This window comes from Terrapene carolina, unplaced genomic scaffold (assembly GCF_002925995.2).
Source record: "Terrapene carolina triunguis isolate 2854851 unplaced genomic scaffold, T_m_triunguis-2.0 Scaffold66, whole genome shotgun sequence".
Lineage (NCBI taxonomy): Eukaryota > Metazoa > Chordata > Testudines > Emydidae > Terrapene > Terrapene triunguis.
The window spans coordinates 14,960,084-14,976,554 of record NW_020664417.1 but is presented as its reverse complement, the minus strand read 5'-3'; the positions used below and the strand labels follow the sequence as shown (position 1 = coordinate 14,976,554).

The following is a 16,471-nucleotide window of genomic DNA, read 5'->3' as shown; positions in this document are numbered from 1 at the left end:
CCAGCCTAAAGTAGCTATGTCGCGTGTATCTTGCCACTATGGAGGAGAGGAGTGAAAACCAAGAGCTACCCTGGCCAATTGGAGCCTGTAGGGTTGGAGATGCCTAGAACCACCAGTGAGAGAACCAGATAACGTGCAATGGAGAAAGAACAGAGAAGATAGGGGAGGGGAAGATGAAAAGCACAAGGAGAGTTTGTCATATTTTTTAAAGAACACTTTTATAAGTCTTCCATATAAGCAATCGCTAACCAAAGGGATGTTGCATGACCATGCCTGAGAAAAGTTGACATCACTCAGACACTTAAGATATGGCCCACAGCATGAAACTTTATGAACCTTTGAATACATGGAGCTGTTACAGTTCAGAGGAACTCCCTTCCACCTAATATACAACTCCAGTTAGAGTGACGTTTCTGTTCACAAGTAAAGATCCAGACTTGACACTTACTAGACTGCAGTCAGGACTTCCTCTACCTCTTCCTCATGCAATCATAAAAATAAAAGGATGGAGGGCAGATGGAAGTTGTACTTCTAAGCCCAACAGCCTAAAGTTAAGTTCTGAGCGGCCACTATCTTGGCTGTCCCCTCTTTCCAGCAGTGAGTGTGCCACACTTGTGAATGCTGCTGCAGATCACTCATCAGAAGCACAGCAAGTGCCGTTAGAATCTGAAAGCCTCCATGAATATGCTATGGCTGAAATGGAAGGGATGCTTACTGTGCACTTCAAACATCCAGTCCCTTTGTCTAGTTCTTTTTACACTAGCTTCTTAGAAGGGTAGGCAGGCTTTGGTCACTATCAAGGTACTGTATATCTGAGAGCTACGGCAGGAAGATCTCTTTAGCTACCCTGAAATTAAGAAAGTTGGTCCTCAGAGCACCTCCCAGTACTCTGCTCAGTTTGGCAGCTGAGGCTGGCCCTAACACTTAAACCCCTGAGAGACGAGAGCAACAGCAACCTCTCAATGATGGTTTTTACAGATAATGCTTGAAGGAAAGAAATTCTCAACCCTAACTGAAGCTCAAAGTTTACTACTTCTACAGTTCTCCTTCCCCACTCTCCAGCGTATTACTTAGTAAATTGTAGTTAATGACACCTGTACAACGTCACTGGAGGAAAGGAAGAGGTTGTTGAGGGCATGATTTGAAGACAAGGGAGTTTAGGTCAGATTTTCAAAGTTATTTAGGTGTCTAAACATGCATAAAAGTGCCTAATGAGATTTTCAAAAGCAGCTATGGCAATTAGGCACCTAGACCCCTTTGAAGATCCTGGTGCTTATCTGCGTCTTTAGATCTCTAAATACCTTTGGCTCTGTGTATCAGCAGTCCTGGTTTGGCCAGCAGAACTTCTTGAGCCTGCTGCTGCATGAGGTGGAAAGAATCTAGGCTTGACTCAGAGCCCGGGCTGCCTCTGCTGTTCAAAATAATGTCTTTAGTTGTAAAATGAGCACATTTGATACAGAAGCCATTGAGACACGGACCTGGAATCCCACAATGTCATTAGTTCAAAGTCACTTCTCAAACGAGAGCTGCATTTTATAGCAAGGATATTCTATTTCTGTGTAAGCCAGACTACCAGAGTGAGGTCAAACATGAGTGGCAACAAAGGGCTGCCTTTCCTGTGTTGTGACCTTGAATAGAGAGCTGAATATCAGACTATTAATGCCTGTTGTGGCAGGGGCCTTGGTCTATCAATTACAAAACCGGAATCCTATGCCATCTGCTCAAAACTGTCTGTTCCCAAGGCAACTGCTGCAAATTGTGAAATAGACAATCAGTTGTCATGTTACCTATCCTATTTTCTCAGTTTGATGAAATCCACCTTCTTAGCATGAAACAGTCCGGAACAAGAGTTTGCATTTTTCTAGCAGATAGTTGCCAGCATCTTACACTTAGCTTTGAGTAAAGGGAGAGGAGTCACTTGTTACTAGACCGATCCAAGAACTTCAACAGTATTGAAAAGCTGGTTTGGAGGAAAAATCCCTCCCAACAAAAATTACATTCTTTGTCACTTCTTCTGCTTGGTGAATAACAGCAGAGATTGATTAAGGGTATGGTACAGTTAGTAGATAAGACAGTCATATATCAACTTAAATATTAAGGAAAAGTAAATTTACTGTATTGCGGGACTGGCATCTCAGTCCTTACTCATTGGAAGTTGGTTGAATGGTTGAATCCATTTCAAGCAAAAAGATGATCATAGACAGAACAAGCTAAATTCAGCGTATGCCATAATAGTTAGTGGGTATTAAGTTTTTTTTTTGGGGGGGGTGACATGAGGGGTGGGTATGTGATATTACTTTGTTTAAGCTCTGTGTGTGTTGAAAGATGAACTTGCAGCAGGTTTTTTTTTTTAAACAAAACTTTCAGACAATGAAATAACTTCATAATTTCTTCCTGCAGCGTAACTTTGGGGTAGGAACAAGGACTCAGTAATGATAAAAGTTAACACAGCCTCTACCTATGATTAAAACAGAGAATGTGACATCGGATATTAAGTAGTGTGTGTTCACAGAGCAGGCACAGACCCAGAAGAACTTGGGTGGTAAAGACATTTGTATTTTAGAATCAGTCACACTGTGGCATGGGGTCCTCCCCCCTCATCCCACAAAACAACACCACAAAGATAGTGGCTCTCCTGCTCGTTCAGATAAATGACCAGCTACTATCAATACAAGAACAAAAGCACTTTCACCACTGCAAACTCTTCTCTTGCAGAATACTAAGAGACCAAGGGCAATGTTTCATTTTAGTCTTCCTCAGCATGGGGGCCCACAAAACTTCTTTTATGGCCGTAGCTGGGTTAATAGGCCAAAGCTGACCTAGATTGTAGCAGTTCATTGTCAAATGCTGTCCAGCTTTAATAGGTACGCTAAGGGAGAATGCAACACATCTTCAACTACAGCAGTTGTAATCTCCTCTCGCAGGTCCACCAGAAAGCTGTGACTTCCTGGGCCTGTTAAATCAGGAATTAAGTGACTTGCTTTCCAGCCCTCTTGCATCCGGTGCCCCACCTCTCACTATCAGTCGCAGACGATCCCTGAATGACGATTGAGTGGACTAAGGCTCCTGCCCTATTTCACCATATAAAGGTTTGGCAGTGATGACAGTTGCACAGAAATCAGGCCATCGAGCACAGAACACATGGAGATAACTTTTTTTTGTGTGGTAAAAGTATGACAGTGGTTTTTAACTCTTGTTTGAAAAACAAATTAAACTGTTGATGGTGAGATTCCAAACAAAATGGCAAAAGCATCCTTCGGATCTTCTGAAACCCCTCCCCCCCACACACACTCCCTGGGGTGAGAGGCAGCCCATCAATCAGCAAAAGCCATTTTGGCCGATCTGCGTGATAGTTTGGCTTTGTAGGTCCTGTTAGTAAACAAGACTTATTGCAGCCTCTATGCTGTGGCTTAGTGCCCCAGGAGAGTTTGGGAATCACAGCGGAGGCATTCGTGAGCAAACCCAGAGAATTTTTCTAGCAGCATGAACCTAGAAAAGAAGGAAAATGTTTATAACAAAAGTGCAGGGGGTGGTGATGGAGAAAAAGGATGGTTTGCAGCATTTTATGACCTGGCTCAGAACGGAAGATATACGGTATCATTTGTTTTCCAGTTGTGGCATGTGTGATGATGTAGGGAACCTGTGCACAATTTGAGTTCTGTGTGAGATTATGAACTCTGCATCTTTCAGACTGCAAACTCTTATGTATGCTGGGACTAGTTATCATCTCTAGTGTCTATTTGCCTTCCTGTTGGACTGAAACTCCAAGGGGTAGCAATACAGGGCTGACAATAGAGGACATTAACTCAGGATGGTTTTCTAGCCAAATACAAGCCTCTGAGACAACAGGCTGGATTCCACACAGAAGAATTGATTGGTCAGAGGAGGTGGGTCATGTGGCAAAGGTCTGATCACTTGAGGCTAATCCAGGAGTCACCTGACAGACTGAAAGGTTATAAAAGGGCAGGAGCTGCTGATCTATTTGAGGTCTTTGCCCATTTTCACCAGCTCAGAGAGAAGTTGTTGCAGGAGTTTGAGGCAGGGGAAATCTTTCCTAGCTGAACTCAGCCCATGTCTCAAGGAAAGGATGAGCTAGGGTGAGGGAAACTGCACTCAGGATGTTTTCTATGCGATCTGTACACTCTGTGCTTTATTTGTTAAAGCACGAGCAGTGGTGTTAGAAGCCTGTGCAAAGTATCTGTGCATTTTAAAAGTTACACTTAACACATGCCCCCTTGAAGAGGTAAACCAGAAGGCTCATACCTGCAATGGGATTCTGGGAAAGGTTGTATTTAAGCTGGAAGGGAGGGCCTGAGGGGGTGCCAGATAGGGGAACTGCACCATAAGGGCCTGCCTAGGAGCTCCAAGTCAGTGGACAGTGCCTGGACTCTATTCAGATTCCAGATGCTTAACACATGGGGATAAGCAGCCTGGTGAATGGCCAAGTGGGGGTGCTTGATTGGGCCTATGACAGCAAGTCACCCAGACTATGTAATATCACAGCTGAAAAATTAGGCCGATACCTGATTGCAATTCCAAAAGTAGAGGCTGTTGCAATTTGCTGGAAGATCCAGCAGGGGAGAATAGGCGCTTGGCTTCTGATGAGATGGGTGGTGTTTTTTTAAATTATTTTAATATTGGGAAATGAAAGATGAAATTTTGAAAGGAACCAATTTGTTACAGGTTTAAGTGTTAGTTAAATAATCTCAGTTTTAATATGGTTTTTAGAAATACCCATCACTATTTCAATCTGTCTAAGCAGACAGGTATGTTGTCACACATTGGCAGAGACCTTTTTCTGAAACAGCACTTTAGCGTGGAAACATGGAAGTGTTTCAGACAACAGCTTGCAGGGGGCAGCAAGAAACAGCTCTGAGGTTATTTGGTTGAGTTTTCACTGAGCCACTGCAAATTGCTGAGGTTGATGGCCCAAGTTTAAACTACCCGTGATTCATGAACACAAGTCTCCACAGTGAAAGTGAAGGGTCATACGACGTCTGATCTACACAATTCTGTTGACACCCAGGCATGTTTTGCACTGGGATTAAGAGCACAAAAAATTGTGTCTCAGAACGCTAGCAGAACAGTAGAACTTTAAAGACTTTTCAGAGAAGAATCAGAGAAAGACAGGGCAGAATGAGCTGCTGCGATTCTGGTGACACAGAGCAAGCTGGTAGTGGGGTGGGAATGTAAGACAAAGCAGTGGTCAACACAGTATCAGATTGGAGTGTTTACCCTCCCACTCCAACTATTCCTGTTTGACCCAGGAAAGGAGGGAGCTGAGGGCCCCTATTTCACAGCATGACTAAGTGAAAATGCTCACCCCATGAGCAACATAAGAACATAAGAATGGCCATACTGGGTCAGACCAAAGGTCCATCTAGCCCAGTATCTTGTCTGCCAACAGTGGCCAATACCAGGTGTCCCAGAGGGAATGAACCTAACAGGTAATGATCAAGTGATCTCTCTCCTGCCATCCATCTCCACCCTCTGACAAACAGAGGCTAGGGACACCATTCCTTACCCAAGTAGCCACATTTGCTTTTTCTAATTGATAGAATGCAAATACCAGCTGACATCTGGGAGGGGGGGGAAAAAAGACAGTACTTTGCTCCAGTTCCATTGGCTCGCTAATGTGGAATTTGATATGTCAATTAGGGTCCCTAAAAGAAGGATATAGCCATAGCCTAGTGTAAGGTTTAGATGCATTTTGCAGTACTACCAGAGAAGGCAGTTCACCAGCAAAAACAAATGCTTATTTCTCATAAATTTTCTTTGTGGGTTCTGCCTGCCTTTTTGTCCCTGCCTCACCAAATGGAGTCTATAGTTCCATGGTGGTGGTAACTCTAATGGGGACTGGACATGTCACCACCACAGACAATTTCTGAAAAATATGTCTTTGAAAGTTGTGATACTCGGACACTTTAGCAAGAAGACATTACATTAATAATTATTTTAAAAGACCATTTATTAATGTATCTGGAACACTTACAATTCAGAATGGGCCAGTAACGTTACTTGAAATGAAATACTGCTTTAGCTTGGAATTGCCCTATGTGTGGTTCCTTTTCCCCCCACCCCCTGAAAGTCAGCCCCATGGCTTCCCCACTCCAGCCACCATTCCTACCCTCGCCACCTCTACTTCAACAAAAACCCTCACTGCTGTATTCATAACCCATAGCTACAGGACCTTCTTGGTGGAGAAAAGCACTCCCCACTTAGCAAGGCTGGCAAGAGCTGCTTATACTAATATTTTTCTCCCTCCCATAGTTTAATGCATTGCTAGAGTTCCACTTACCCACAAAAAAGAGAAACTAAAGACTGCTGCCAACCCTTTTTGTCCTGTGTTTTATAATGGCAGAGGCAGAGCCATCAGTCCCTCTCAATATATTGTTTACCATTTTCTAAAAATGCCAGTGTTAAGTCTTCAAAATGCAATGCAACATACACAAAAAAAGGCCGGGGGAGTGGGGCTTAACATGAAGATCGGACCTTTATCAAAACAGTTAGTAAAACTATGACAAGACTAAATAAGACTATAAATTTAAACCATTCAGAAATGTGTGGCATTAAACTGACAGGCAAAATATTCCTGGATTAAGTGTGACCTTTGAAAGGAAGTGCAGGGAAAATAGTAGTTACAACGCTGTGTCTCTACAGGCCACATATGCATTGATGCAGGCACATTTTCTGCAAAACTGAAGGTACTACTACATCATACACTATGGTCAAGTCTCCTCTCTTAGGCACTCCTACTGGAGTAGGCTTTGCATCACATTACATGCTCTATGGAAGCTGCTATCAGTTCTTAAAATACAGATTAATTCTCCCATCTCAAATCATTTCAGAATTACTAGGGCCTTCCTAGATCTGCTTGTGTGTCTGAAATGCTTGTGTTTCCTACATTTAGACTTAACACAACTTGGTCAATTGCAATTCTTACACATGAATATAAAAATAAATAAAAACACTTATATAGTCAAGCCTCTTACCCTTGCATGTTCACCAAGGGGAAACATTAAAACTTGCCCTGACAGCATGCTAATTTTGTTTGTGTACATATACACTGAATTCTTAGCTTGAGAACTAAAGGCCTGAACATTCATTTCAGGATTGATTCAGTCCTTAGACAAAGGAGTTAATGAAAGGAGAAAGAATGCAGTTTCCCCTCCAATTTTCAAACTAAGATGTGGCAAAGCACATGTTGAACAAAACCATTGCAACTCAAAAATTGGCAGTCAACTCCTTTTTCCTCCTTTGGAGGCTTCAAATTATAAGGTTTGAATGGCAAAGTTACTTTCAAGTACATGCCTGAAAATATATTAAGCCATCCATATACCCCATCCTTAAGTAAATCCAGCCCCATCAAAAGTTTCTTTAAAAATGGCGAGTTAAGACACTGCAATACCATATGGAGTTTAAACAAGTTATAAAAGCCTGTCAGGGTCTTGATTAAAGCTGAAGTCACACACCAAAGACAGGTGGTCTGAAGGGTAATTGAAGGATGGCAGCCTGTTGGGTCCAATTTGTTCTTCAGTCAGCAAGCCAAGAGCAGAGTTTACATTTAAGGCATGCTGGGAATACCAGATATAATCCAGTGTGTGCCTGCACTCTCCAGAGGGCCGGATCTTCCATGAAGTGTAAGGAGGCTCTGATTGCCCATCTGCACTCAGCAGCTTGTAAGCACTATTCAGGTTGAGACTGGAGTTAGAGAATTCCTTGTAAACTTCTTCGGTGGGCTCTGCATTGAAGTCTCCACAGATTATTAGAGGGATCTCTGCTCCTTGGGTAATATTTTTTAGGTTCTGTAGAAGATCGCAGCCTTGTGCTGATCGAAATCTCTCCCAGCCAGTACGGGCTTTCAGATGAGTGACTGCAATGCAGAACAACTTCCCAGTTTCACTGCATCTCAGCGTCTGGGCTATGGCCACTTGGTTGGTTTTTAGCTTCATTGCAGTTAGACGGATATTAACACTGTTGATCAATGTAAAGCGGTCCTTGAGAAAAAACAAGGCACAGCCATCTGGCCCATTGTTATGTTCCACATCTAAACAGGGGGACCATGGCTTAGGGAAGAAAGTACACTGGTAGCCTAGCCGTCTAAGGAGTGGCTGAAAGGTATCAAAAAAATGGTCCACTTCTTGCAAGCACAAAATGTCTGGTTGGTATGCAAGGATTTCCTCCAGAATGAGGCATTTCCTTTCTTCCCACTTGAGAGCTTCCATGGGGCACTGAACGAAGTTGTCCTTGCCTTCTCCAAGAGCTGGAATGAAAAATCCATCAGTACCTATTAATTGCCAAAGAAAATCATCCCCTCCCTAACTTAGACTTGCGTGGACCTGTGAAAACAAAGGACTCCCTTGTAAACATACTGCCAGCTACAGTTAAGTAGTATGCAGATTTCTACTCAAAATCTGGACCTAACCCCAAATGGATTTAAGGGTTAAGTTAATTTTAAGTGTGGTTTATAGGACGTATTGTCTCCATTTTGCCAGGAGATTTTATTACCTTGCTTTGTAGGATACATGTGTGCAAAAGTTGTGGCATACTCCTAGGCCATGGATACCAGACTGGATTGGAGCTGCTGCTCCAAGTTATAAGTACTTGTGGCCACAGTTTGCAGGAGTGACTACTGATTTTGGATGCCTAATCTGAGATGCCTTAAAGGGGTGTGATTTTCAGAAGTGTCTGGTAAGAAAAATAAAAACCAACCTCTATACACCGAGGCCTTTGTAAAGAAGTGTGTCACACAGGGCACCCCAAAAATTACAAATTGCTTTAAACTAGATTAGCATATGTGGCTGCTATGTCATCTTGTAGTATTTCTTGTTAAGTCTCTTCCATGCTATTGTGTTTACTCTATCATCTGGAAGATGTTACAAGGCAGAAAGGACACTAGATAGGAGAGCTATTTGACAATATTCTTAATCTCAATATGATCTTTTCAAAAGTTAAAAAAAATGTGCAGAGAGAAGGCGAGATGAGGCCACTGTGCCCAGTTCAACCCTCAGCACTGAGTGCACAATGTGGAAAATACCACTATAAACACAATTATTCCAGTTAATTATTCCACTTCAAATGTGCTTTTCCAAGTAGCAATAACCAAGACAAATGAAAAAATTCCTGGAACTCTGAACCAAGTTTAACTAGTTTTTTTGTGAATACATTGCCACAGGATGATCTGAATATGTTATAATTCAACTTCAAAAGAAGTAGTATAGAGGGCAAGTCTACTTTTTGGAGGTCACTAAGGATCCAATAGTGGTGTGCATCTCAACTTAACAGGAGATGCCTTGTATTCACATTAAGATGGGGAGACAGGAGAAGTAGCTTCAGTTTTATAACTACAAGAAAAGGAAATGTTTGTGTGACTGTTGTGCAGGGAAGGTCACATGAATTCAGACCCAGAAGCTTTCTATTTTTGCTATTCCTTCCAAATTAGATGTGTCTCTGCCCTAACCCTCCCAATTCCATATATTTGTACTCTGTGCAAACGCACTATATCTACATTAAAAAAATACATACAATTCATTTTCAACAGCGTCTAGCTCCAAGAGGACTACCTCAAGTTGGAGATTTATACGAGGTTCATACCTTGCGCAAGAATGTTCCACTGCATGACCCTAATGGGACGATGGGTGCTGGTAGAATCTGCCCTCAGGTCTACAAAGTCTCTCTGGAGTCGGGGAGGGCGTTTTTGAAGAACTGCCTGGCATTCTTGAAGCAGATCTTTAGGATCTATGGGATCCAGCTGCTCCGAGTCTGACTGTTCCAAGTATTCCCGATGCTGGGAGGCCGCACTGCTGTTCAACGTCTTAGCAAGAGCGCTATATAGCCTGCTCGTACTGTTTCCCATGGAACACGCTGGAAAAAAAGAAGTGACAGTTCAGCATCAGGTATGATTAACTCTCCCTCCCTATTTTCAAATATAGGGTTGATCTTTCATCTCCCAAGTCAGAGTAGGCTAGCGAACCGACGGTAGCATTGCAAAAAGTCCAGAAACTTCTGGCATTTTCCCCTCACTGCATGGGAATGTTTCAAAGGGCTGCACAAAAAGCGCATAATCAAAAAAAACAGCTAGGGTTCTCTCAAAGTTATGTTTTCTTACATCTTCATAGCACCTTAAGGGGAACTGACTAGGCTTTTTAAATTTTAAAAACTCCAGTGAATACGAAGGCTAATAGTTAGATCTAAGTTACAAATAAATGCATTCATAAAAAAGGAATCTCTCAGCATTTTAAGTTTCCTGCATAAATCATATTTTTTGTCCCTCATTGTGGATCTTTGTCACACATTTGCCCATATCTAGGTCTTGCCAGGTTGAGAGGTATATAGCAGTTCCTGGGACTATTTATTCTTGGACAGAAACCAAGAGATCAGCAGAAACTGGCTTCAAGATCTTCCCTCCCCATATTAGCACGATTCTCCAAAAACGTTTTGTTATGACAATTCTTTTCAGCTTTTGAACTGAATAGGACCAAATGAAATGATCTTCAACTTTTCCATCCATTTCCTTATATAGCTTTGTCTAAAGGATTTTATTCACACTGTGTGGGCACGGTGTAAAAATCTGACAAATAGGGTTGACTCACTGTGTTGATGAGCGCCATCATAAACCAGCCACAGAAAAGTTGGGTGTGTGAACACACAACCCTATCATAGTTGTGCAAATTGCTAAGAGTATTCTCCATACAGTAGCCTTCCACCTCAGACAATTCAAGAAAATAGAGGCAATAAAATGAAGTATAGGAAATTTCTTAGAAGTGAAATGCTTTTGTCAGAAGATGTAGCAAGGACCAGTAGCTATGAAAGGTGCTGCTAACTTTGTGAAAGCCAAGTTCTGCCTTGTCTTGTATCTCATACATCAGTGGGATTGCCCAGGGTGTGAAAAAATGTAACATTTGCCCTAGTAATGTTCAGGAGAAAAGTTATGCTAACATGGCAACTGCTACATCAGAAGTTATTTAAATTCTGGTATTCCCTCGGGAGGTGGAAGATATTCATAGATTTCCCAACTACCTTGTGTCATCATTAGAGCTGGCTGGAAGAAGACAATTCCGTTTCACTGCAACTTGAGGTTTAGAAGTTTGTTTTCATTCCACAATGGAACAAAACTAAAGCCTTTTTAACATTTTTGCAAAAATGGAATTGTGCCAAAATGGCTGGTTTTGGGAGCAAAACCAGCACTTTTGATTTGGGCAGATTTTTTGGGGTCCCTGTCACTTCTGATGACACTCTCTTCCACTCTATAGCCTGGTGGCTGGGGCATTGGCCTGGTATGTGGGAACTCCAGACTCAAGTCACTGCTCCACCAGATTTAGAGCATCACTCTGGACGTTCCAGCCAGCTCCTGTCACCACACCAATGCACTGTACAGACAGCACTGTTCACTTTGTAACACAAACCTCACGGGAGAAGGTACATTTTAAACTTGAACAAAAATAAAGTGGTTGCAGGGAAGGGACTGAAAACTTCAGAAGTTTGAACAGCTTGAGTATGAGCCTCATATTCAACCTTCATCCTAGACCAGGGGGGTGGGCAAACTTTTTGGGCCAAGGGCCACATCTGGGTGGGGAAATTGTATGCAGGGCCGGGGTAGGGGGTTGGGGTGCATGAGGGAATGCGGGGTGTGGGATGGGGTGCGGTGTGCAGGAAGGGGCTCAGGGCAAGGGATTGGGGTAGAGAAGAGGTCCGGGGTGCATGAGGGGGCTCAGGGCAGGGTGTTGAGGTGCAGGAAGGGTGCGGGGTGTGGCAGGGGGTTGGGGTGCACGGTGCAGCAGGGAGCTCAGGGCAGGGGGTTGGGGTGCAGGAGGGGTGCAGGATATACAAGGGGGCTTAGGGCAGGGAGTTGGGGTGCAGGACGGGTGCGAGGTGCGGGCAGGAAGTTGGGGGGCAGGATGCAGCAGGGAGCTCAGGGCAGGGGGTTGGGGTACAGGAGGGGTGTGGGGTGCAGGCAGGGGGCTTAGGGCAGGGAGTTGGGGGCAGGCTGCAGGAGGGGTTCGGGCTCCGGCCCAGCGCCGCTTATCTAAAGCAGCTCCGGGGTGGCAGTGGCGTGCACCGGGGCCAGGGCAGGCTCCCTGCCTGTCCCTGGCCCTGCGCCGCTCCAGGAAGCACTGCGGCCCCTGGGGGAGGGCTCCGCGTGCGCTGCCCTTACCATGCCTCCAGGTACCTCCCCCGAAGCTCCCATTGGCCACAGTTCCCATTCCCGGCCAATGGGAGTTGCGGGGGAGGGGCAGTGCCTGGAGGCATGGGCAATGCACAGAGCCCTCTGCCCCCCCGCCTGGGGGCCGCAGGGAAGTGGTGCTGGCCGCTTCTGCAGAGCGGCGCGGGGCCATCCCGCTGGCTGGATCCAAAGCCCTGAGGGGCCGGATCTAGCCCGCGAGCCGTAGTTTGCCCACCCCTGTCCTAGATATTGGCTAAAGAAACACCAACCCTGCTATGTTACAGAGTTCCCTATGAAATACACTTATAAATATTTAGCATCATGTTTCTCCTAAGCTGTACAGAGCTACTGAGCTTTGCTTTCTGTCTACCCTACTTAATCCATTTAGGGAACCATTGCTCCCTTCCTGGAAGCCCCGACAAAAAAAAACAGTGGAAGTCTCTAAATAAGTAGTCTCTGTTCTTCCCTCTGAGGAGGTGAGCCCATGAGCATACGTTACATAACCCTCTCTGCAATTATGGCTGTGGAAGTCAAGCAGCACTGGAGAAACAGATAAATTCATAGTTCCTCATATGCTCTGAGATCTGAATTGCACAGCTTCAGGACAGCTATTGTTTCAGGACTCTGGTCTCATACATATTCTTTTGAGATATACTGCTGAAAAGTTCAGCTTCTCCAGAATTAAGAATTCATCTGACAAGCCCCTCAACAGGCCTCTTCTATTGAAGAAGAAATTTTCTTAGTAGATTTTAAAGTCAGATAAGTCAAATACTTTTCACCTACCTATTTATATGGTGTCCTTTTATTTTAATGATGCAGCCAGTAGCAGCATCTTGCTCTACAGCAATGAAGAGGAAAGTCTCAGGGGTCAAACCTTCCAAAGTGGGTACTCAGGATTTACATGCAGAATATGCATGTTTGAGATGTACTTCATTTTTGGAGCACCAGAACTGATACTATTTGGAAGCCACAGTAAATTTAGTATTGTATTACAGTGTTTTACAACCAACTCTACTTTGGTTATTTTAAGAGGACTCTACTATCAGTATACTACCACCTCATGTACTGTAAGTTATTTTCAAGAATTTCCTACTAGAGCTAAACCCACCCTGAAGAGGGTGAATATGCGGATGGATATTGCCCCCTCCATAACCACACGAAAGAATGCCAATCCACCCATTCTAGCCTCAGACATAGATCAGAGAGATGCCTCATAGGCCGTATTACTGTCTGCTCATTAAACGGTTCATCTTCCCCTGCCCCTTCTAAGCACCATATCAGAGACAGAATTTACATTTCTGACTTCAGAACTTTACCAGGCGAGGTTATTTTATATTGCAATAGCCCCTGAAGACCCCAGCAAAGACCGAGGCCTGTTGTGCTGGTCATTGTACAAACAGCCCATCCCTGACCTAAAGGGCTTTCTGTCTAAACAAACAAGACAGACAGAAGGTTGGAGGGGAAGAGAGAGGGGAAGTGACTCATCCAAGGTCACACAGCAGGTCAGTGGCAGAGTTAGGAACCAAACTCAGATTTCCTGACTCCCCAGCCAGAGCCCTAGTCACTCCTGTGCTGCCTCTCTGCAGTGGCAGAACCTAAGCAGCAGGGGGTGAGAATCCTGTCAGATGTTGGCCCTGTGTTTTGCTTATTAACAGAGGAATAGTTGCAGGTTAGACAGCTACATTGTTTCTGAAACAAACTATGTTTCATTTTGGCTGAGAGGGGAAATTTTAGTTAGAATTTTTTCCCCATTGCAGTCCGAGGTCATGGTGGAAATCCATTAACTGAGTTCTAGGGAATAAGCCCAGCAGGTAAATTTCAGTCAGAGGTTATTTCATACGTAGCATTGTACCTTTGATCAAGAGGGTGCTTATTATGCACTCTGCCCTATGCCTGTTATGGATCCACTCAATCTGTGGGCTTCCTGCCTAGAGACCTAGAAGTAGGATTACTTATTTACCCAGGCTAAAGCCTTCAGCAATCAGGGCAGCTACGTGCTCTCATTGACTCTCTCTCTCTTTTCCACCCCTCCCCACCTTAGGTCCTTTTTCCCTCAAGGTCTGTCTGCCCAATTACCCCAACACCGCTTCTGATTGCAAACATTTTACTTCTGCTCCCATAGCACCTCTCACTGCCCCACCATAGGCCCCCAACAACCCTCCAGCTCCAATGATTCCCACCCTACTGTACTCGACAATTCCTAGTAACCCCATCCCTGCAGGCAGCCTTTTCACCTGTACCCTGCAAAATCTGTGCTCCCCTTTTGCCCTGCAGTCCTCTTCTGCCCACATGTCCCATGGCCAGCCCCAGCACTCCCCCCATCCTTCTTCCATGTGGCCCCTGGAAGGCCCTACCCATCTTTGGTGCTCATTTAGTAAGGAGGTAGCTTTCTGGGCCCAGCTCTGCCCTGCCTTTGCCCAGTGCAGGGACAGAAAGCAGAGACTTGGAGCCTGCTGCTGTCATGACAGAAGCAGTCCTGCTGTCAAGAGGTCAGGATAGCAGGCATTCTATAACAGAACTCAGTGCTAGGTGCTCTGACTGGGAGGCAGTACCCGCCAGCACCTTCCCATAGTGGTAGGACTCAAACAAAGGTGTGTGAAGTTGTGTCAGAAAGCCCAGGATTAGTCTGCAGGGCTAACAACTAGAAACTCCCATTTCACCCCCTTTTAACTTATAAACTGATCATATTTGATATGGAAACAGAGAAACATGGTGCAATCCCCTGCCCCTTCTATTCCCTCCCACCCAGTACCTTTGCAGAGCAGAAATTGTGTTAAGCTTACTGGTCTGCAGTTTCCTGGATCCAGTGGTGCGTAGGTGACTTATGGGAGGAACACAAAGGGGGGCACAAGCTAAAGGGGTGGCATGTGACCCCCCACATGTGACTCCTCCCTGCCCCCTGCCTAGGGCCCCTGTGCTCTCCCCGTCCCACGTTACCTGGGCAGGGGTGGGGTAGGGGACCTCTGTCCTCCCACTGCGCCGGATACAGACTTCTGAACTGCAGGGCTCTCCGGAACCGCAGCAGCGAAAGGAGTAGAACGTGGGGCCACCGGCCTCCTCTGGCACGGCTGTATCGCCCCCAGCCCTTCCATGCAGCTATGTTTTCTGTCTGAGGTCTGTACAGCCCCGTGGAAGACAGGGGCAATACAGTCGTGCCGGAGGAGCTGTTGGCGTGGGGCTGCCCAGCGGCCTACGTTCTGCTCCTGTGTGTGTGTTTGGTTTTTTAATCTATTCTTTCCCAACTGTGCCATTCCTCTACTTACAGTAGTATTATCTGGATAGTGAAATACTTTTCTGTAAAGGATTTCAGCCTTTTTCTCCTTGTAATCCATTGCTCCTCCTGATCAAGCAGCAGATCTATACTTTAATTATAAAAAAAGGAAGTGGTCTGACCTTCTACTCTGGAGGAAGCGGATGCCTCTCCTGCAACAGATTCTTTGCAGAACTGGCATTCTCATGTTTTGTTTACCATAAAGACAAATAAGATAACATAAAATATTTTTAAAATTCTGATATTTACTAGTAGTTTAAAAGTAATATAGCAGGTTGGGTACTTAAAGCTTCTGGTAGGACTTAAAGCCCCATATAGCTGTTAAAATTAAACATCAAGTTTAAATATATTCAAAAATAACTGGTTATCTATACATGCTCTCCTTTCTCACAGAAATACATGGAGATGCTGTCTTACAGCTACCAGACACCTGGTTAATTATATAAAACATTTACTAGTTTGTACATACATGGAAGCTTCTAAACACTTCCAGTATTACCCAAGAGCAGTGCTTAATTGGTGCTGGGGCTCGCTAGGGCTCAGACCCAGCACCTCTAAGTAGGCAGTTTGTAGCCCCGGCCCTATGGGCTTTGCACGTCAGTTATGAAAGTAAGAAAATTGCTTGAACCCCGGCACCTAATTGCTTGAGTCCCGGCCCCTCTTTCATTACAAATTAAGCACTGCCCAAGAGCTCAGCATTTAAGTTGAGCACAGGTTTTGCAATACTCCAACACAATTCCAAAACAGTAAACAAAGAGAATAGTTATCTTGCATACACACCTGCTAAGCTGCAAGGATGCACCAGTGTCAATACAGTAAACAAAGTTAAATGGTGAAAGGTACATAAATGTAAGTCCGAACATCACATGACCATTTTTTTTATTGAACAAACTACTCAAGTAGGGACATCTAGTGGCTTTTGGCAGAATTGCTTCAAACAATCAAGGCTAGTGTGGAAAATATTTTTGGTTAAGTGGTTACAGTCAGGGCCGGCTCTAGGCACCAGCAAACCAAGCACGTGCTGGGGCGGCACATTT

At 44.5% G+C, this 16,471-nt stretch overlaps 1 protein-coding gene across 2 annotated transcripts in view; it reads right to left on the bottom strand.

The window, feature by feature from the left end:
• Window positions 1-6,121: 6,121 nt before the first annotated feature.
• The window catches only part of NOCT (nocturnin), a 19,898-nt gene continuing 9,548 nt past the window's right edge, over window positions 6,122-16,471 (bottom strand). For both annotated transcript variants that reach the window (XM_024198551.1, XM_024198549.1), the window contains exons 2-3: window positions 9,595-9,864; window positions 6,122-8,263 (exon numbers count right to left, since the gene is read on the bottom strand). In XM_024198551.1, coding sequence (XP_024054319.1) covers window positions 7,428-8,263; window positions 9,595-9,864 — 1,106 coding nt within the window. In that variant the 3' untranslated portion in view covers window positions 6,122-7,427. The remainder of the gene's footprint in view (window positions 8,264-9,594; window positions 9,865-16,471) is intronic.